At 45.2% G+C, this 23,223-nt stretch overlaps 1 protein-coding gene across 1 annotated transcript in view; it reads right to left on the bottom strand.

The window, feature by feature from the left end:
- Positions 1-22,801, bottom strand: part of LOC125524852 (GDSL esterase/lipase EXL1) — a 30,478-nt gene extending 7,677 nt beyond the window's left edge. Inside the window, exons 1-4 of the mRNA XM_048689875.2 lie at positions 22,454-22,801; positions 1,785-1,915; positions 1,435-1,668; positions 308-560 (exon numbers count right to left, since the gene is read on the bottom strand). Coding sequence (XP_048545832.1) covers positions 308-560; positions 1,435-1,668; positions 1,785-1,915; positions 22,454-22,715 — 880 coding nt within the window. The 5' untranslated portion in view covers positions 22,716-22,801. The remainder of the gene's footprint in view (positions 1-307; positions 561-1,434; positions 1,669-1,784; positions 1,916-22,453) is intronic.
- Between the last annotated feature and the right edge of the window lie 422 nt (positions 22,802-23,223).

Below are 23,223 nucleotides of genomic sequence, written 5' to 3' on the forward strand. Positions count from 1 at the left end.
TTGGTCAGGAAACCCGTTACACCAATGAAAGATTGCCGGTTAGTAATGAAATGACGGTTAGGAAAGGCCTTTCCCGGGTGGACTTTTGCTCATAGGATGGGCCGGTCGGCAGGATCCTTCACCTACTGACTTTCTCCATGTGAAAGTTGTTTTCCTGACCAATGTGAATGTAGAGGATCCAGTGTTGTTGTAGTGTTTTTGAGTTTACAAAATTTAAGAGGTTAATGTGTCCCGGTATTTCTACTAATATGGTTCTAAGACATCAATACTCTAAAATAGTAACAACCGGGGGACAGTGTACACTCACCATAAAAATCATGTTGTTGAATGAGATCAAGCAGATTGTAGTATATATCAAGATAAGCAAACCTTGAATCATGAACATTTCGTTCTGCATTTAATCTCTCAATTTCCTTTTCTATTCCAGAATTGAATAATTCTGCTGCTTGATTCTGAAGTGTGTCACATTCTCTTGATCCATGTTTTCTTTGGGATGGACAACATCCAATTGGCGGAATTCCGAAGAAACCAATCCTCTTTGCACCAATATCATTTAATTCCTATATAGAAGAGAATGTCAGACTGATTTCCTCTTACATATACGTGACCGGGTTGAATGTAAATCAATGGAAAATATAGGAATAATGAAAATGCAAGTAGTCAAGTGTAATCATTTATGAAACCCTTATAAGGAAATAATTATAAAACATTCTATGTTGAAACAATTTCTCAAAGAATTCAATGTTATACAACAAGTCAACAATCTAGTAAATTCACAAATACATTAATTATATACACTAGACGACACCCCGCATGTTGCATAGGATATTTCTAGAAACTAAAATCTCTAAGCAACATGAAGTAAATGATTGTATGACATGCATTCAATCCTTCAACGTAGATGTTTAGAAACTTTGATTACCAAAGAGACAATATTATTTAGTTGGGATGTTTAAGTACCATATTATTTTTTATTTCAAGGTAGAGCAAACAACTACGACACTCCGAAATACAAATTATCTAAATTCACCATATGTGCCCTCACTTACTAGTTGAAAGGGAGTTAGAAAAAAATCACATTGTGGTGCGAGAGATGCGAAGTATGGACTGGAGGAGGCATGCATGCAATTAATTACTAAAGCTAATAAGGGTTATGTGGCAATTGTGATGAGGTGCCATAGCTGCATGTGCTCAAAAACAAGTTAGCTAGGGCTATCTATTTAGATATAGAATATTTGTAATGGAACCGAAGGGAAACTTCACATGTACTATGAAAGTAATGGTTCATAGGAGTCTAGTGGAAATATGCAAAACTTTAAAACCTTCAAGAGCAAAAATAATTTATGGAGAGAGAGAGTCAAATGAGTTTCTGTGAAACAACTATAACCTCATAATTTTATAACCCTTACCATCATAAAATTGACTAACCCTTACCATAGTAAAATTGACCGCGGAAGAGATAAGAAATTTCACATAAGAAGGAAGATCATATTGATGGCGCCTTAGCGGAATTGAAAAATAATTATTTGCAATGTCATTTGCTCCCATGGCAGTAAAGTAAATGCCTTCAGAGATAACACGTGTCGCTTCCTCCTCCCCGACTAAAGTTATTAGCTTATCCTTATATTCAAGAAATAATTCAAGTTGCCCGGTACTTGAAGTAGCAGTCTGAAGCATGAGAGAATAGTATTTACAAATTATGACAACAAGATTAATTTCAAGTTAAATTGAAAATAAACAAAACAAAAACTATATTTTGAGCTGCATCTGTTATGTTTTTTTACCGCGGGTATCGAAGTTAAGGGATCATATCCACTGCCTCCAGAGGCAAACGCGACACCAGTAAGTAGGTCACTTAGTTCAAGATCATCTCCAATGTACGGTGGTAAGAACTCTTTGACTCCTAACTTAGAAGCTGCTTAATCAAGAAAGAAATTTTAATTAGTGATGTTTTCATATGATCTGATACCGCAATCTTTGTGTATAGATAAATTTCCAGTGTATTAGAATAATTTGCATACATAGGTAGGTACATATTTGGATATTATGAAAACTAATTTCAGTCAACATCGTAAGCGCTAAGAATAATTTGGAAGCAAATCATTATATATTTTGAAACGGGCCGTGCGGTTTCAACAGAAACTTCAATCGATAAATTATTTTTGATGAGTACGATTTATGAAGAAGAAAACTTCATATTTATCATTAGAACTTTTAATGTCATAGTGTCACCCGTCCGCTATTTTTTTAAGTCCTCCAATGTCACCCGTCCACTGTTTGCACTTTTTGCAAATCTGCAACCTATGTAGGTGGCTTTTTGTTAAAACCCATGTCTTCCTCACATGGCAAGTCTCTGTTGTGACTTTCTACTGGAAATCAAAATGAATACGAAATAAACATAATTGAATGGTATGAAAGAGGGAAAAAAGTTGCTTCCCATGCTTAATTCCAGAACTTTTTTGTTAAAACAAATCAGAGTGAACACAACTATAGAACCAATGATGAAATGTTTTGTACAGCTTAATCCTTTAACCAGTAACCATGACTATTCTTTTTATGCATATATGGAGTGAACTAAATTATGTTTCTTAGACATTAAATTGAATAAGTACCATGGTTTCATTTTTATACAAACATGTGTAAGGAGTTCAAGAATATATTTTTCCCGATCTACATATATATTTTTGCAAGTATTCCTGCCGATAAAAAAGTGGAAACTCAAACTACCTCTTCGAGTGAAGATATTTCCTTGATTTTTAGTGGAGGTGTGATCTTAACAAGCATAGTTTGACACGCCATAGTTGGTAAGGTAGTAAAATTTGTTTCTTGCCAACATGACGAGACTGTTAGACACCTATTTTTAGTGTAAGTTTGCTCTGCAGTGTGGATCATAGTTCAAGTGGCTTCAAACCTTTGCCCCTCACGTAGTGCGCGCAATATGTTCGACAACTGGTAGTAGGGTATTGACAAAAAAAATTCTGCACATAATTGTGAGGGTGGCAATCTTATTTTGGGCACTATGGCTTACTAGGGATGATGTGTTTTTTTCACAAGAGATGTGTTTAATTTCCTATCTAGGTTGATCATTCCTGTACATTATGACTCTTTACTTATATCTTGTAGAGGACGGAGAACAGAGACCTTTTTATGATGGCTTCTACCCAGTTAGAGCGTATGACCAGGCATGATTTCCTCTTATCATAGATGAGGAGGTAATCTTTGGATAGGATTTACGCCATCTTAGGCTACCTTTTTTATTTTGTTGTAAAATGGAAGTTTGTGGTTATATTGAACACATTGATTGTGTGCATCATGTTATGTAGAGGCCGGGCATCCGTTTAGTGTCGTTGTATCATTTTTATATATCAACTAAATGAAAAGGTTCTTAATAAAAAAAAGAATGAAGGAATATTTTGTGAGCAATTTAATATTTTTCTATTGTAACACTAAACTAGGTTTAGTTGGTACTTGAATGGCAAGAGAGTTCACATCATTGCACAAGGTGCCTCGGTTTAATTGGGAAATGAGCAAGTTGCATTTAGGTCTTATTTTTCCTCCATAATAATGTGTGGGCATTCAAGTAAATATCATCTATATATTTTTATTTAAACAAATACTCCCTCTGTTCCTTTATATAAGGTGTATTTGTTTTGTCAAAAGTCAAACGAGTGCATGTTTGACCGGGTTTTCAGAAAAATATATCAATATCCACAACACCAAATTTATATTATTTGGTCCATCATGAAAAGTAGTTTCATATTTTATCTCTTAGGTATTACAAATGTTGTTATTTTATTCTATAATATTGGCCAAAACATTTAAATGGTTGACTTGCACGGAAATCAATACATCTTATATTCTGAAACGGAGGGAGTACATGCACTGCACATGTATTATGTTGTAACAGTAGGAGGGAAATGTTAAATGAAATTTCTAGTTGACTTGATTTTCCATAGTATGACCTCAACATTTCACCCATGCATTGAATGGGTTTCCGTTGTAATGCACTGACACTTACATAGTATGAAATAAACACTTTTATGATTATGTACCATGCATTAATGAAATTTCAACGAAGATGTCGACTGACATGGGTTAGATGAAATTTCGATGGAGCATCATACAACAAGCCCATTAAGACTCTGTTCAGTATGTAGGAAAAGCAAAGGAAAACCCACAGGAAACACATTCCTGTGGAATCGTTGTGTTTTGTCCTTTCGGTATGAAGGAATAGACTCGTTCCAATCCGATGGAAAGTTCCGATCTCCAACATTGTTACGGGAAATAAAACATCCATCCATAGCTCTTGTTTTCGCGCTGGCCCGAGGCAATCAGGGGAGGATCCGGCTTGCCTGCTCCCTCCTCATGCTCCCATCCGTGCTTCCACTCCATCCTACGGCTGTCTTTTTCTCTTTTTTCTTTCTAATCTAATCATCTCCCTCCTAATTTTAATAGGGTGGGGTCGGGCCTTATTTTATTCCAATCAAATCATGCCACGTATGCGGGAGCACGGATGGGCGCACGCCGGGGGAGCAGGCAAGTCTCGTCCATCAAGGGAAAGGCTGCTGCGAACCATGCACAATTTGAACCCACATGCATGTGAACTACCGCTGGTGCTCATCTTTCTAGCATTTAAAAATTACAAGATGTGACCCACATGATCTGATTTCCTCTAATTTGATTTCCTCTGTCCCGAACGGCAATTCTGTATGCAGCACAACGATTTTATTTCATGTGTTTTGTACCTCTATTCCTTTCTAGTTTCTGGGCTTTTCCTCTATCCTATGTTTTTCTTCCCTTTGTTCCGAACAGAGCCTAAATGGTGCTCACTATAGGAATTAATTTGGATGTGACATAAGAACCGCCGAGTTCGGAGTTCATCCATCAAGTTCCTATTGTTTTTATTTCTTTGTAGTTTTAAATTTAAAACTCCGGTGCACAATTGTGACCGCTACCTTTCCATCTCATGTATTGCTAACATTTTTGAAAATTGGTAAAATTTGCAGAGGTTACTTTGATGCGGCAGTTGAACCAACAAATTTAAAACACACTCGTCAATTAGGGTGCAGTCGTGTCAGCATGCGTAAAGTGTACATATCCCACATTGATCGACCCCACTCAAACTCCGTCATAAAACGTCAAGAAGGTAGATGATTAAACTGCTGCGGTAGGTATATTGATATGTATACCTCAAAATTATGTAAGAAGTCGACTGGTGCACTTTCAGTTCATCATTGATCAGGTCCACTCGAGGCTCGCGGGATGGAAAGGCAGATTGATGAGCATGGCTGGCAGGCGGGTGCTTGTGCACGCAGTTCTAACAGCTCTACCAGTTTTCGCTATGACTGTTCTCAAGGTGCCCAAGAAAATACTCAAGGAGGTGGACAAAACGCGCTGACAATTCCTTTGGGCCCAGGATGAGAACATAACGGACACCAAATGCAAATTGGCCTGGGATAAAGTATGCCTACCCGTGGACAAAGGGGAGCTCGGCTTACTGGACCTCCCTCGGTTGAGCACGGCTCTGGGGATGAGATGGCTCTGGCTCACATGGCAACAACCGCGGCGGACGTGGATGAACCGCCCAGCTCCATGTGACCAGGAGGACCGCGAGTTGTTTGCAAGCACTACTTCGGTGCAGCTAGGCAATGGAAAAACTGCAAGTTTCTGGACAAGCACCTGGCTCGGGTCCGCGACACTGTGCCGTGAATTCCCAAACCTGTTTCAGCATACAAGAAGAAAGAACAGGACAGTAGAGGATTGAAAGTGCAACTATCCCTAGGTGGTTTTGGTAATTCATAACAACATATAGCTCATTGAGCTAATACTATTTCAAGATGATTATTTCAGGAAAGCTCAATGATTGGCATGGCATGGATGTGAAAGTGGAATCCTCAAAATGCTAAGGACAAAGGATTGGCTCAAGCTCAAAAGCTCAAGACTCTTCATTTTATATTTTAGTGATCCAAGATCACATCGAGTCTTTAGGAAAAGCCAATACTATAAAGGAGGGATGAGGTGTTGCTTAATGAGCCTCTTGCTTCATGTGCTTAGTGATATGCTCCAAAACCCTCAACTACTTTCCCATATCCACATATGACCTAAACCCTAAGCCAAACTCGGTCCTACCGATTCTTCCTATCCGGCGCCACCGAGTTTCACTTGTCATTAGCCACTGCCAAACCCTAGCAATTCGGTCCTACCGATAGGGATCTCGGTCTCACCGAGATGGGGTTGCAAACTCTCTGTTTCCCTTTCGTAACTTTTCGGTCCCACCGAAAGAGCGAATCGGTCCCACCGAGATTGCAATGTAAACTCAGTGTTTCCCCTTTGTAACTTTTCGGTCTCACCGAGTTCCACTCGGTCTCACCGAAAGAGCAAATCGGTCCCACCGAGTTTGCCTGACCAACTCTCTGGTTAGCTAATTACCAAATTCGGTCTCACCGAGTTTCTGTAATCGGTCTCACCGAGATTACGTTATGCCCAAACCCTAACCGTATCGGTCCTACCGAGTTGCATATCAGTCCCACCGAAAATCACTAACGGTCGCTAGGTTTACATTTTCGGTCCGACCAAGCTTATTGATTCGGTCCCATCGAGATTGGAAAACTGTGTAACGGTTGGATTTTGTGTGGAGGCTATATATACCCCTCCACCTTCTTCTCATTCAAAGAGAGAGCCATCAGAACACACACACCATTCCAACTCATATGTTCTGAGAGAGAGCCACCTACTCATGTGTTGAGACCAAGACATTCCATTCCTACTATATGAATCTTGATCTCTAGCCTTCCCAAGTTGCTTTCCACTCAAACCCTCTTTCCACCAAATCCAAATCCTATGAGAGAGAGTTGAGTGTTGGGGAGACTATCATTTGAAGCACAAGAGCAAGGAGTTCATTACCTACACACCATTTGTTACTTCTTGGAGAGTGGTGTCTCCTAGATTGGCTAGGTGTCACTTGGGAGCCTCCGACAAGATTGTGGAGTTGAACCAAGGAGTTTGTAAGGGCAAGGAGATCTCCTACTTCGTGAAGATCTACCGCTAGTGAGGCAAGTCCTGTGTGGGCGATGGCCATGGTGGGATAGGCAAGGTTGCTTCTTCGTGGACCCTTTGTGGGTGGTTGCTTCTACGTGGACCCTTCGTGGGTGGAGCCCTGTGTGGACTCGCGCAACCGTTACCCTTGGGTGGAGCCCTGTGTGGACTCGCGCAACCGTTACCCTTCGTGGGTTGAAGTCTCCATCAACGTGGATGTAGGATAGCACCACCTATCCGAACCACGGGAAAAACATCCGTGTCTCCAATAGCGTTTGAATTCTCCAAACCCTTCCCTTTACATTCTTGCAAGTTGCATGCTTTACTTTCCGCTGCCTATATACTCTTTGCATGCTTGCTTGAATTATGTGATGATTGCTTGACTTGTCCTAAATTAGCTAAAATCTGCCAAGAACTAAAATTGGGAAAAGGTTAAGTTTTTATTTGGTCAAGTAGTCTAATCACCCCACTCTAGACATACTTTCGATCCTACAAGTGGTATCAGAGCTTTGGTCTCCATTTGCTTGATCTCCATAGCTTTTGGTGGTCATAGCCTTGGTTTCACAACCTAGGAGAGTATGGCGTCTAGCGAGGGAAATTATCACCGTAGAGGTCCTTACTTTGACGGTACTAATTTTGCTAGTTGGAAGCATAAAATGAAAATGCATATTCTTGGACATAACCCTGCCGTTTGGGCTATTGTGTGTGTTGGTTTGCAAGGTGACTTCTTTGATGGGAGAGAACCGAACCGTGAAGCTACCGTGGATGAGTTGAAGATGTTGCAATACAATGCTCAAGCTTGTGATATTCTCTTCAACGGATTGTGCCCTGAAGAATTCAACAAAATCAGCCGCCTTGAGAATGCAAAGGAAATTTGGGACACTTTGATTGATATGCACGAAGGTACCGACTCTGTCAAGAATCCAAATTGGATGTGCTTCAAAGCCAACTTGACAAGTTCAAGATGAAGGATGGTGAAGGTGTCGCCGAAATGTACTCTAGGCTTGCTCTCATCACAAATGATATTGCCCGCTTAGGAAGTGAAGAGATGACCGATAGATTCATCATCAAGAAGATTCTAAGAGCCTTGGATGGAAAATATGATATCGTGTGCACATTGATCCAAATGATGCCCAATTACAAAGATCTCAAGCCAACGGAAGTGATTGGAAGAATTTTTGCTCATGAGATGTCACTTAAGGATAAAGAGGAACTTCACAACAAATCAAGTGGTGCCTATAAAGCCTCATGTGAAACCCCTACATCATCAAGTGAGAAACAAGACTTTAATGAAGAATTGAGCTTAATGGTGAAGAACTTCAACAAGTTCTACAAGAGTAGAAGCAAAGATAGAAGCTTCAAGTCAAGGTCCTACAATGACAAAAGATCTTCTAGTCGAGAGCGAAACTGCTACAATTGTGGAAGACCCGGACACTATTCCAATGAGTGTACGGCTCCCTACAAAAGAAGAGAAGATTATCCAAAAAGAAGAAGCAAAGAATCACCACCAAGAGAGAGAAGGAGTAGAGATGATCGTTATGAACGAAGATACTCACGGAGAAGCAAGGATTCGGAAAGGAAGGAAAAATCATCAAGGAGCTACATAAGACGAAGACATCAAGCTCATGTTGGTGAATGGGTATCCGGCTCCGACTCCGACAGCCACTCCGAGAGAAGTTATTACTCCGGCTCCGAAGATACTCAAGATGAAGGTGTTGCCGGTCTAGCACTTGTGTCAACCAACTCCTACGACATATTTGACTCACCAAATGAGGGAATTGGAAGATGCTTCATGGCCAAAGGTCCTAAGGTAACACACCCCGAGTATGTTGATTTCAATAGTGATGAAGATGACTTGTTAGGTGATGATTTGCTTGTTGACAACTCTAGTGATGAATACTATGATGAAAGACAAATTAATCATGCTAATCAAGATAAAACGAATGACAATGATAAGGAGAAGATTGAGTCTCTAACTAAAGAACTAAAAACTCTTAAGTTAGCTCATGACACCATCTTCGAAGATCATCGAGAACTTTTAAGAGCTCATGAGAAATTACGCTTTGAAAAGCTCAATCTTGAGCAAGAGCATGAGTTCTTAAAAGCAATCAATGATGATCTCCGCAAGAAAAGTTCTTCTTACATTGCCAAGCGTTTACTCTTATCCACTTACATGCCTCAAGTCAAGTCTAACAAGAAAGATTCTTCCTCTAGTAGTAACAATGATCATGTTAAATCCAATATTGTTGCTTCTAGTAGTTCTCTTGATTCCACTAATGATTCTCTTAGCCAAGTCACACTTGAGCAAGAAAATAGCTTATTGAAGGGAATTATAGAGAAAGGAGTGTACAAAAGCCTTGCCGGGAGTAAGCAATTCGAGGAAATTGTGCGCAAGCAAGGAATGCACCGGAAGAATCAAGGTGTTGGTTTTGAACGAAAGTTCAATGCCAATGGAGTTGAGTGGGAAGAAGATCAATACCCCAAGACAAAGTTTGTCCCTCAACAAGAGAAGTATACTTCTTTCAAGGGGACACAAGCTCAAGATGATCTTCCACCACAAGACTACAAGCAAAAAGGCAAGGACAAGCTTCAAGAGGAAATTGATGCATTTGAAGAAGCTCCAAAGACCTTAGTCAAGTGGATTCCCAAGACTACTTCAAGCTCCACTTCATCAAGTACGACTACAACTCCAAGGATTCCCATCAAGATGATGTGGATCCAAAAGAAGAAGAACTAGAGAGTTCTTGAGGGTGACTCCGCCAACATACTTCACTCTTATCATTTTGGCAAGAACAAGTGCAATAAACTTCCACATCTTGCACTAGTTCAAGGAGTCACAAACCCTCTTGTTGGTAAGACAAGGGACAAGGTAACCTAAAATTTTTCATGGACATCATCTTTTGTGTGCATCACTCTATGTCTATGGATATCCTTGCTTGTTCCTTGTGGGACTAACCCATGTAGGTATTGAAAGTGCAATTCACTCAAATGGATAGCTCCAAGAGATCTACATCAACATTGAGCATCCACATCTTCAATATCTACATGAAGTCATCATCGACAAAACCCAAGGTTAGTTCATCCCTCTTAGGGGGGATATCACATCTAGGGGGAGCTTTACTCTAAGACTTGAGCTAAAGCAACTCTAAAGATGTGAACACAACAATGCTTTATGTAAAAGTGGTAACCCCACTTGGGCTTAAACGATGAGTATGACCTATGATCAAGTGTTCTCACTTGACTCCTAAGTTAATATACTCATATATAGATGACCTAGTCATCGCAAATTGCTTGATAGATGCTAGTATTGGTTGTGCATGTCTTGTCACATATTTCATTTGCCATCTTATTGTGTGAGCATGCTAGATTGCATATTTTACTCATTCGAGGACATCCACTTGTTGTTTTGATTGTTTGGCCTTATCTTCTTTTGCCAAGTGGATGGACAAGAATGCCTAAGAACCTCCTCTAGCTATCTATGCTTTTCTCGTCTCAAAATCTATTCATGCTGCATCAAAAAATTTGATCAAGTCAGATTCGAACCACTCTGTGTGAGGAGCGCTCGGAGTCCCCGATTCATCATAGACTTAAACTTCCAAAACCTCTTTATGATTCTCGGTCTGACCGATACTCCACTTTCGGTCCTACCGAGATCATTAAGTTGATCTAGGTTTTCGATCTCGGTGCAACCGATTTGAACTTTTTGGTCACACTGAGTTTCAGTAACTGCACGCAGTTATGAATCTCGGTGCCACCGAGTCGTTCCACTCGGTCACACCGACAGGGTCAGGCTATATATAGTCACGGGTAAAATTTGGAATTTTCTCCGAACCCCTTCGCCCGCGCGATAGCCTGCTCTGCCCCCGTGGTCTCCGGATCATCTTCTTGCCACCAGCAGCCTCCAGTCGCTGGTCTCCGTCGCTGTCAACGGGAATTCTGCCCCGCCGTTGCCGCCGTAGAAAGTCCCCGCCGAACTAGGGTATGGACTTGATCTTTGTGCTATTCCTCAATCTGATTCCTAGCACATTGTGATCATATTGATTCTTGCCACGTTTGAGAAACTTCTATCCAGTCAAAATGCCCGTAGATTAGGTTTGATTCGAAAATTCTAAGTTTAGGTTTCCGCCGAAACCATCTCGGACCCACCGAGTTGAAAAACTTGGTCCCACCGATTTGGCTCTTGCCATTGCACAAGTGAGATTCGGTCTGACCGAGAATTACTTATCGGTGCGAACGATTTTTGAACTCAGTGAAACCCTAGCAGTCTCGGTGCCACCGAACTGTGACTCGGTCCTACCGAGTTCACTAGTTTAGGTTCCAAAACTGCTTCGGTATCACCGAGTTTGAAAATCGGTAGATCCGAGATGATTTCAGTGGGAAACTAAAACTAAGTTTTTGGATCATTCTTTTGCAAAAATCTCTGCATTTTGTGATGCTCATCTTTTCTATCTCATCCATAATCTATTCACAGGGTCAGCAGTCAGTTTGCAGCATGTCTGATCAAAGTGACAGCCAAAATATGTCAGAGCAGCAAGTGGTGATGAGTGAGGGCACTAGTCCCTCCAGTTCATCTGATGAAGGCAGCAGGAGCACTCCTAGCAATTTGCCAAAGGCTGCCACGAGACAAAGGAAGAAGAAAACTTCAGACTCTGAAGATGAGGACTATGTGGCAGAGGAAGAGGCCACTTCCAAGAGAATTGAGCCAGCTCAAGGCACTAAGCCAGGTCTGAAAATCAAAAGGCCAGCAGGCAGGCAGCCCATGTCAAAGGCAAGAGCCTCAACTGAGAAGCCCACTCCCCAAGAGCCAGTTGCAGCTGAGGGCAAGAAAAGGAAAGAGAGGGTGAAGAAGACTGTGGCTAGAGTACTTGGAAAAGCTTCCATCATGGAAGAAGAAGAGGAAGAAGAGGTAGCTGCACCAGCACCCAAGGCACCCAAGCTGATGGGTGATGCCATAAGGTCAGGGGCTACTGCATCTAAGCCCAAAGCTGCCTCCAAGCCAAAACCTAAGAGAAATACAAGGAGCATTCCTGCAGCTGAGAAGAACAAGGCCCCAGTGCCTGAGACTGTTGCTGAGGATGAGGAGGAGAATGTCCTGAGAAAGCTAAAGCCCAAGATCCCAGACCACAACGATGCTCATCCTGTGGCTGAGGATATGAAGCTCAGGAGAGATTCGGGGCTGAGGAAATGGAGAGAAGCAGACCTGTATGCTTCAAGGAGAAGGACTGCCGTGGACTACAGGTTTCACACCAAGGAGCAGCAGGATTTCTATGAGACTGTTTTGCTAGATAAGAAGCCAATTGTCTGTGACATGAGATGGGTTGACTGGACCTACATAAGGGAGAAGGAGGAACACTATCCAGGAGTATATGACAGCTTTCATGCTTGTGGAGTAGCTGACTTTGTTGGGCAGAAGCTCACAAAGTGGAATGAGGAACTTATCATGCAGTTCTACTCCACGGCGCACTTTTATCCAGATGGGAGGATCACATGGATGTCTGAGAGTACAAGGTACCAATCCACAGTGGCTGAGTGGGCACAGATCATTAATGCCCCAGAGGAGCAAGATGATGACTTGGATATCTATGCCAAGAAGAAGATGGACCATAACTCCATGTCCAATATGTACAAGGAAATTCCCAATGAAGCTCTTGACACCTTCAAGTTTGGCTCTGTGCATTACCTTCTGTCAGGGCTCCCGACGATCAATTGGATACTAAGGCACACCTTATTGCCTAAGTCTGGAGATCACAAGATGATCAGAGGTCATGCTATCAACTTGCTACATGTGTTTGATGTGCCTCAGAAGTTCAAGGTGATGAGCCTCATAGTGGAAACAATTAAGAGGACTGCAGCAGATCAGAAGAGGAGCTGCGGATATGCCCCTCAAATTCAGGAGCTCATCAACTCCAAGATGGGCACGAGCATATATCTGTTGGACAAGGAACACCTGCCCATCCGTCCAGATTTCGAGGACAATGAAGTTGTCATGACTGAGAATGAGCCATCATCTGCCCAAGCATTTGCAAAGAAGGAGAAGGCGAGGAAGGAGAAAGCTGCCAAGATGCCTACCCAAGAGGAGACATCTGAATACTTCTTGAAGACTAAACAAGAGCAGCTTGGTTACTTGATTGCATCCACGCTGAGGATTGAGCAAAGTCTGGCCACCCTCACTAAGAATCAGCAGAGCCTAGAGAGGATCATGGAACAGAAGTTCTATGACTTGGATGTCAAGGTAACGGAAGTTCAGTCTGCAATGGAGCAGCTCCAGGAGGACATGCAGGAGAGGAGAGGCAGGACTACCACTCATGCCTTTTCCAGAGTGCCACGAGGTCCGAGGTCATCTGCCGTGCCAGTTGCTGACTCAAGAGCCACCACTTCAGCACCAGCTACAGCCTCAGCTCCAGCGTCTACTTCAGCTCCAACTCCAGCGACTACTTCAGCATCTACCGAAGCCTTCGTCCTTGGAGTGATCCGGACTCCACCACCACCTGAAGATCAAGCCTGAGCGTCGATCTAGTGCTATGCATTTTCTAGGAACTTTTTGGTAACTTGTTGCCAAAGGGGGAGAATATGTATAGATCATAGGCTTCGAGAGAGAGAGTGTTGCTTTTCTCTCTTGCTTTATTTGGTGGTTTTTCGAACTTGTTTGCTTTTGAGTGCCTGAGATACTACGTCATTATTTGTGAGACATTGATGATCATGTGTTTGATCATAAGCTACACTTAATGCTTGCTTATTGCTATTATACTATCTATCTTGTGTGATCATTCACTTTTCTTGGTGATGAGTGCATGTATTTCATTCTTATCATTTTGAGCGCTCCACCAAGATGTATGTGACATGGAAGAGTAACCCATGACTCTAACTCTTTGTGCATTTGCAGTCCAAAGCAAATTTTAAATATGCACAAATTTAGGGGGAGCTCTTACTTATCACATACTTCTCAAAGCGACGATATATTTCATGCTTATTATCATTTGTCGAAGCTTTGATCTATATGTTGTCATCAATTACCAAAAAGGGGGAGATTGAAAGTGCAACTATCCCTAGGTGGTTTTGGTAATTCATAACAACATATAGCTCATTGAGCTAATACTATTTCAAGATGATTATTTCAGGAAAGCTCAATGATTGGCATGGCATGGATGTGAAAGTGGAACCCTCAAAATGCTAAGGACAAAGGATTGGCTCAAGCTCAAAAGCTCAAGACTCTTCATTTTATATTTTAGTGATCCAAGATCACATTGAATCTTTAGGAAAAGCCAATACTATCAAGGAGGTATGAGGTGTTGCTTAATGAGCCTCTTGCTTCATGTGCTTAGTGATATGCTCCAAAACCCTCAACTACTTTCCCATATCCACATATGACCTAAACCCTAAGCCAAACTCGGTCCTACCGATTCTTCCTATCCGGCGCCACCGAGTTTCACTTGTCATTAGCCACTGCCAAACCCGGTCCTACCGATAGGGATCTCGGTCTCACCGAGATGGGGTTGCAAACTCTCTGTTTCCCTTTCGTAACTTTTCGGTCCCACCGAAAGAGCGAATCGGTCCCATCGAGATTGCAATGTAAACTCAGTGTTTCCCCTTTGTAACTTTTCGGTCTCACCGAGTTCCACTCGGTCTCACCGAAAGAGCAAATCGGTCCCACCGAGTTTGCCTGACCAACTCTCTGGTTAGCTAATTACCAAATTCGGTCTCACCGAGTTTCTGTAATCGGTCTCACCGAGATTACGTTATGCCCAAACCCTAACCGTATCGGTCCTACCGAGTTGCATATCAGTCCCACCGAAAATCACTAACGGTCACTAGGTTTACATTTTCGGTCCGACCGAGCTTATTGATTTGGTCCCACCGAGATTGGAAAACTGTGTAACGGTTGGATTTTGTGTGGAGGCTATATATACCCCTCCACCTTCTTCTCATCCGAAGAGAGAGCCATCAGAACACACACACCATTCCAACTCATATGTTCTGAGAGAGAGCCACCTACTCATGTGTTGAGACCAAGACATTCCATTCCTACTATATGAATCTTGATCTCTAGCCTTCCCAAGTTGCTTTCCACTCAAACCCTCTTTCCACCAAATCCAAATCCTATGAGAGAGAGTTGAGTGTTGGGGAGACTATCATTTGAAGCACAAGAGCAAGGAGTTCATTACCTACACACCATTTGTTACTTCTTGGAGAGTGGTGTCTCCTAGATTGGCTAGGTGTCACTTGGGAGCCTCCGACAAGATTGTGGAGTTGAACCAAGGAGTTTGTAAGGGCAAGGAGATCGCCTACTTCGTGAAGATCTACCGCTAGTGAGGCAAGTCCTGTGTGGGCGATGGCCATGGTGGGATAGGCAAGGTTGCTTCTTCGTGGACCCTTTGTGGGTGGTTGCTTCTTCGTGGACCCTTCGTGGGTGGAGCCCTGTGTGGACTCGCGCAACCGTTACCCTTGGGTGGAGCCCTGTGTGGACTCGCGCAACCGTTACCCTTCGTGGGTTGAAGTCTCCATCAACGTGGATGTAGGATAGCACCACCTATCCGAACCACGGGAAAAATATCCGTGTCTCCAATAGCGTTTGAATTCTCCAAACCCTTCCCTTTACATTCTTGCAAGTTGCATGCTTTACTTTCCGCTGCCTATATACTCTTTGCATGCTTGCTTGAATTATGTGATGATTGCTTGACTTGTCCTAAATTAGCTAAAATCTGCCAAGAACTAAAATTAGGAAAAGGTTAAGTTTTTATTTGGTCAAGTAGTCTAATCACCCCCCTCTAGACATACTTTCGATCCTACAAGGATGCTTTGACAGAGACAAATGGATACGTGATCTACGGCATGGAAACACAGAAAGCATTGTCTTTGAGTTCTTGCAGATGTGGCGGAAGATTCAGAGGGCGGGCATTGTCCTCTCCCTTGAAGAGGACAAGATCAGCTAGGTGGCCAGAGGGGGAAGCTCATACTCAGCTAGCGCCACATACAATCTCCAAGTCAATGGAGCTCCATCATCAGGAATCAAAGCAGCAGTCTGGAAGGCATGGGCTCCAGGCACCGTGAAAATCTTTGCCTGGCTGCTTCACCATGACAGACTATGGTGCAATGATCGGTTGCAACGACGTGGATGGCCAAATGGGTATTTCTGTGATTTCTGCGTCAGAAACTTGGAGAGCTCGATGCACCTCTTTTGGGACTGCCCCTTTTCCTCCTCGATCTGGCAGATGGCGTCCTCTAGGTCCAGCTGTGTAGCACTGAAGGAGAAGCGGGAAACACATCTCAACTCCCTCAGGCACTGGCAAAGGCTAACTGCTCTTACACCACCAAGTTTTTGAAAGGGTTTCAAGTCGATGATGCTGCTGGTTACCTGGGAGATATGGAAGGAGAGAAATGCGTGCATCTTCGGAAGCAAGCTGCCGCAAACTAAAGATGTCCAGCGTGCCATCAAGGGTACGCTGGAGCTGTGGCGACTAGCAGGAGCACGATGCTTAGAGCTCCCCTTCGGGGAAGATGTAGCGAGATAGTAGCCGGTGGGCTCTACTCCTTTTTTTCTTTTCCTTTTTAGTTGTTGTTCTCATCTCTTGTAACCATGATCACTTGATCACTGATGTTTTCCCGCTTGCTTTCTCCTAAATCAATGAAGCCGGCAACCCTGGATCTTTCAAAAAAACTTTTTTCCTTCCGTAATTGTCGGGCTCCAACCTGGAATGTTTATTCGCCAATGTAGAGAGGAAACCATAGTTTTTGAAAGGTGGAAAAAGATTTGCCACATTCATTAATTAAGAGGAGAATTAACCAGACTGAACACCTGAAGGTGAAAAAATAAAAGAAAAATAAACCTACTTTCCCGGCAATATAAAACCCAAGTGTTTCGTATAAGCAGTCACTCACAGTACAAACTTCTTGATTGTATGCGAGAAAATGATCTGAGTGAGTGAGTGCTTGTTGTTGAAGACCCTTCCGTTACACTCATTCCATACGTCCCAAGTTACGAGCATAACAGCAGAAGCCACCGCTTTATGCCTAGATATGTCTTGGTACATGAGATGATCCCAAATATTGTCAGAAATCATTCCAAGAGGATGTACCAAAAAAGTGCAAACCACCTTAACCATGTTCCAAATCCTGGTGAAGTAGCAGCATTGGAAGGTCAAATGCGCCGCCATCTTCGGGTCACAGTTGCAAAGGAGGCACAGGCCGCAGTAGACCCATCCACACTTGACGAGTTGGTCCTCCAAACCAGGTTTTGGGTGATAAGCCACGCAAGAATCTTTCACTTCGAAGGATCCATAATTTTTGAGGAAACCATAGTAACTTTGTGCAATCCAGGAATATGGTAGATTTTACCTCGGGGTTCACTAGAAATGCACTTAATTTTCTCCCTCAAATAATGTAGCTTAATTAATGCAACTGCTTGGTCGAGGTTCAACGTCGATCATCTGGCGAGGGAGGGAGAGTACTCTATGAAGGTAGGTAGAGCTAGCTGGGTGACGAGCCAGGACTGGCGCCCAAAGGAAGAGTTGGTTTTTTTGGCCCATCTTGCATTTGGTGGTCCATCTATGAAATAATTAAGATGGTCCGTCTATCCGTGGACTAATATGTGACACTAGACGTGCATTAGTATTTAGTTGTTGCAATTTGTTTAAATTTCCACCTTCCATTCAGGTGAGCAGGACTTGAGTGCACAAAAAAATCCATCACGTACGGCATTTTGTGAGGGCGTGGCGTGATGAAAATTTACAAGTCATGCTATCTTCGATAAAAAAAAGGATTTGTTTTTAATTTTTTTTAACATAGTATAATCATAGATGCTCACATACAAGCTTATGGCCAAAAAGTTCAAAGTAAATCCAGAAAATTACGAGCGTAAATGTCAAATTTAGTACTTGAAATCTGGAGGATTGGTTCAACCATAAGGATCTAACCATCTCTGAGCTATGCTGAATCTTGTGGCTGGGGATAACCAAGAAGCAAGGCTAAAACAAAGCTAGGGCTCAAGAAAATTGGGTAGCGGAGCAGCAACTGTGATTCATTTGAGTTGCAGAAGACAGCAACACGCGCATGGAATCGGAGTAACAACAACACAAAGAGCCAAGGGACGGAGGGGCCAGCAGGAACATCGGAACAAATGAGGAGAACATATACAAAATAATAATAATAAATGTATGGATCTCTACATAAAATATCACAAATATAACATCGACTAAGACTTAATTAAGTCCCAGATGACTAAGATTTAGCAATTTGAGAAGCGTGTGCAAGAGCGGCATGCGAGACAACAACAAATTCTGGTTAGCTAATCGGGCTGGTCAAACTGTACTCTACGTCAGGTTCATGTACCTTTTTTCCCCAAAATGGAAAGTCCCCCGACCTATTTGTGCTAGCCTCGGTGCTGGACATTCTCGTCAAGGATGCTTTTAGAGGCAGCAAGCAAACATCATCTTGAAGCGCCACCTCAATCCCTATGAAGCCCCCTCCCGCGTCATCCTCCTGTGGTGACTCGGGGGTGATTAGGTTTCCCCCCTCCCCACCGCCACCCTTCGAGCGCCACCTCTCGCTACCGCCGTCTGGCCCGCCGTGGCGGTGAGGCCTCTCTGCCTACTTCCCTCCCCCGCCTACTCCTCTCCCGAAGCTTCCTTCCCGGCAGGAGGTCGTCTTCCGGCTAAGTTTTACGTGTCGCTTCTCCGAGTGGTGGGGTCTGGCCTGCTTTGTGGGCATCGTCCTTGGCGGAGTGGCTGGTCGCTGGCTGTCACAGAGTAGCGGGCTGGGCGGTCCCCGCGCTTGCTCCGTCTGACGCCACCTCGCCGGTGGATCTGACCAGGAGGGTCAACCCTCGGCTCCGTGCGATGGACCAGTCCGCGACTTCAGGTGGCACCCCTCGTGTCCTGATCTGTGGATCCTTGGCCATGGCTGCCCCCTCCGCTCGATCTGGTACATGAACCTTAGGGTCATGTGGATCTGAAATTTATGAATTTTGTCTTCATGCTGGTGGTGGTTGGCAATGGTGGGACTGTAGGCTATGGAGGAGCGTTGGTGTGGCAAGGAGGGTTGCTGGCTGCGCATTGGTGGCTCGTCCCTCTAAGATAGACGAGCAAGGTTGGCCTCTTGGATGCCAGAGCGGCGGCTCCGGGTGGCGGGCTTGGTGGGGCTTTCGCGGTGGGTGTTGTCGGGCTGGTGCCGGTGTGCTATCCTGGTCATGTGGACGGCAAGGTAGCCCGCGTGAGTGGCGTGCAGGGCCGACTATGAACAAGGTCTCATCTTTCTTGGTTCTTGATGCTATCCTCCTCACTACTCGTCTGTTCATCTCTTCGCTGACCCCAATGGGGTGTGCTTGAGGTGTGGTTTGTGGTCACTAGGTAGATGGTGGTCGATACCTGGCGAAAGAGCAGCCCGACTACGTCGGGGCCGGTGACACCCTTTGGTGCTGTTCCCCTCCTTGGAGGCGTCATTATAGGTTGCCCCTCCCCCATGCTCGGGGTGAAAACCCTTGGTCCTTTTCCGGACCGGGCAGCGGCGGCGCTTTTGCGTCGTTCCCTTCTTGGAGGCTCCGTCTTTTGAGCAAGACCCTTCCTATTAGTGGTCATGGCGTGGGGATGGACGACAGGTTCCTCTCTTTGTGTTAATGGTCCTGCGGTCTCGATGGTGGTGCTCTTTAGGTATGCATGTTCCGGCTGTAGGGTGGTGCTCGGAGCCCTCATTGCCGGACCCCGGCGGCACTTTTTATTCAGGCTCGAGGGAGGTGAGCGCATCCATTGCCGTTATTGCGGTGCCCTTTTGCTCGAGAGAGTAGGAGTAAGGGGCTTCTCCAGGCGATGGAGCTGGATGGCGTTGTCTTTGTTTGCGTTTAGATGTTGGTAATGGCATGGCCTACCATGTCAGCATGTCCCCTTCCTGTGGTGGCTCCGTTCTCGGCTTCGGTTGCTTGATCACGAAGCTGAGCTCAGAAGACCCCAACTAGACCCCAACTGGTTCTCCTCTTTCATTCAATGTTGGATTGTAGTTTTCTGGAGTGTGTGGATGGTCCTCGGCACCTTGTATCATGCCGTGTGTTTTCTTTCTTCCTTTGTTGTGTGTGTTATGGTGTTGTGTTGTTCTTGGTTGCTGTAAGGGCTTCATTAATTTAAAGCCGGACGGTAGTCTTTTATCTAAAAAATCTATGAAATTAGCTTTGTGGGAAGCTTTGAAAAAGAACTTTCAGAATAAATTTATTACCGGTATGATGCTAAGAGGTAGAGGCCTCGTGCTTGTTCTCAGCCAAATCCATGTACACTAATTTATTACCAGTCCTTCCATTCGGCATGGTAAAATCCCGACCGAGAGAGGAACTCAAAAGGACACACGTCGCGCGCGCGCACACACACACACACACACATCGCGCCGCTCCCGTGAGGCGGTCGGGGGCCAACCCTAAATCGGCGCCGAACTTCTCTCTTCCCCCTCCCCCCTCCTCGCCGCCTCCCGAGCAAAGCCCAGCCATCGCGGGTGGTGGCGGGGCTTCTAGGTCCTCCCGCTTGGTAGGCGCTGGTGCTGGCCGTCTCCTCGAGCCGGAGCGTAGTGTTAGGGTCGAGCGACATGGCGGCGCGGCGGGCAGAGGCGGTGCCTTGGCGCCTCTGCTTCTCCGCGGCGGACGGTCATGTGGTGCAGCCAGATCCGATGGCCAGGCGGCGCGGGCAACGGGCGGCCACCTCTGTCGTGGCCTTCTTGGCTAGTGGAGGGGGTGGTGGTGGGCGTGCTGGATATCATGGATGGCGGCCGCGGATTAGCCAAATTGGGCTTTGCAGCGGCGCGGGCCGTGGGCCGCTAGGGTTGCAGTGGGCTGCCTTGACTGGGGCCTTCTTGGTTGGTCGCGGTGGCGACGAAGTTGCAGAGGCTCGGCCACCCCTTATATGGATTTTTTGGGTGCTCGGAGTTGTGGTTGGAGGTGCATCTGGTGGATGGAGCACAACGCTTCTTGTGCTTCTCACGTTTGGCTGGCCTCGGTGGTAGAGGCGCCCCGGGGAGTTGGCCGGAGTGGCGACGGTGACCTGGCGCCGGTTTGAGAAATGGCACAGGGGTTGTGGCGTGGTCGGCAGCTGCCGGTGGCCTCTCCCTGCCCCGCTCCGGTCGGCGGGGCCCCGTACTTACCGAAAGGCCCCGTGCTTTTCTGGCAACATCGTCAGTGGACCATGTTGAGGGGGTTGGGGTGGTCTTGGATGCTGAGGCGACGGCTTTAATGGTGGGAGCGCGTGTCTCATGGGCGGAGCTCATTGCTCAGGTGCTGCGCGGTGACCATGACCGTGTGGGAGGCATGGCGGCCAAGGTGCGACATTCGATGACGGTGGTGTGGCGTTCGTACGTATGCGGGAGGTGATGTGTGTGGGGCGGGGTGAAAATATATTCTGGCTTTGGGTAGGCTAGCGGTGGAGGTGTTTGTGCCCTTCTTGAAGGCGTCAGTGCGGTCCTCGTTGCCCGTCGTGTTGCTCCAGGGGAAATCCTGATCCTCGGATTAGGCGGTGGCGACGCATTGGTTTTGTTCCCTTTCTGAAGGCGCCGATTTGGAGCTCATGGTTCGTCGTATGTGGCTTCGTCTTTTCACGGTGGCATGTCCACTGTTGAGAATCCCGATAGCTCTTGTAGTGGTAGGGGTGGTGTTGCCGCGCACAGCGCCATTGTATTCACCTTGGGTGTGTGCGTGTGTTGGTGTGGCGTGAGTTTGTATCAAGCTGTTGTTGATCGTTGTTTTATATATAAAGCAGGGTAAAAGTCTTTTTTAGTCAACCCCGACTGACATGGCATCCATAAAACCTATACACACCGCCGAGGAAAAGACACCGTCAAGATGTTTGCATCGTGTCATCACATCTTTCCGAGCAAGCGATTTAAACTTTACCGTGAATGACCCGTCAAGACCTCTCTGAACAAATGAGGCACGAGGACCCTGCCAGCCAAAGCCAAACAATAGGCAGGCGACGTCGGGACCAGCTTCGACTTTGATGACCACTTTGGACATGTCGTAATAGACTCGTTGTGAAAGAGTTATTTCAAATCAACCCGCCAGCTACTTATTTACGCAGTCTATTTTCTTTCAGCCGTGGTTTTCGTTGGAAAAGATAAGGATTCGACGCTGGCGAGGACCGTGCTGGACAAAATCAGAGCCATCCACGCCGAGAACAAACAAGATGCTTAGCTTGTTATGCCCGTCAGCTTTCTGTTTTTAGTTACTCTCTACACTATTGCTCCTTTCTTGAGTCATATCTTGTAATATATATTTTTTCTATTCTGCTCAGTGTATAAACTTTTTAATGATACTGGTTTACGAGTGATGAACAGATCGAAAGCTTTCTTTATTAAGGCACCCATGCCGTAACAAAACATTCATCTCAGTCAATCAATTTATGTAAATATTGTCTTGTAGCAGCGCACAAAGCGTAGTTATAGTTATGTCCGTACGTACCTAGCATGTCCCCAGGAACCCTGCCATTGGAGAACCTCCCGGTGGCCTTCCCGCCAGGGAAGTCCTGCCCGTACGGCGGGAAGTTGGCCCTCGCTTCCGTCAGCCGGTTGTTGTTGTTGCCGGGATCGACGATCGAGTCGCCGAACATGAAGACGGCCGAGATCTTGCTCTTACCCGTGCCTACTGCTCCATCGGCGCACGAGAGAGGCGCCATCACCAGCAGCAGCATGCTGCTCACGAGCAGCAGCGCATGGCCAGGCATTGTACTGTACTTGCGTGCGTGTGTGTGTGCAATGTATTTTTCTTTGCGGGGAGTGTGTACAATGTATTAGCGGTATATGCTCCCGAGTCCTGACACAGGTGCGATGGATCGCACAGCACGGGAGCATTTTTATAGCGAGGTATGGAGCCGATCAGAGTGTGGGCGCGCGTACAGATGATGGATGCATGCATACGGTTGGTTGCTCGTCGCGTGCACTGAATAGTAGTGTTCTCTGTCGGAGTACTCCTACCAGACGGGCCGATTAAATGTAGGATGGCGAAAAGTTATACTACTAGTTCTACGAGGCCACCTCCATGATACGCTGTACACTGTAGCGCAATCTGATCGCTAGCTTATCGCGATCTCATCCCTGGAAAGGGACTCGCTGGCTACCAAACCTACCGAGTACCAACCGATCGAATATAGCCGGTGCGACCCGACCCAAGGAGAACCGGTCAGTCAGTCGTCGACCCATAAAACGGCGGCTTTGTTCAAACTTTAGAATGGT

Source organism: Triticum urartu, chromosome 7A (assembly GCF_056163025.1).
Source record: "Triticum urartu cultivar PI428250 chromosome 7A, HENAU_Tu73, whole genome shotgun sequence".
Lineage (NCBI taxonomy): Eukaryota > Viridiplantae > Streptophyta > Magnoliopsida > Poales > Poaceae > Triticum > Triticum urartu.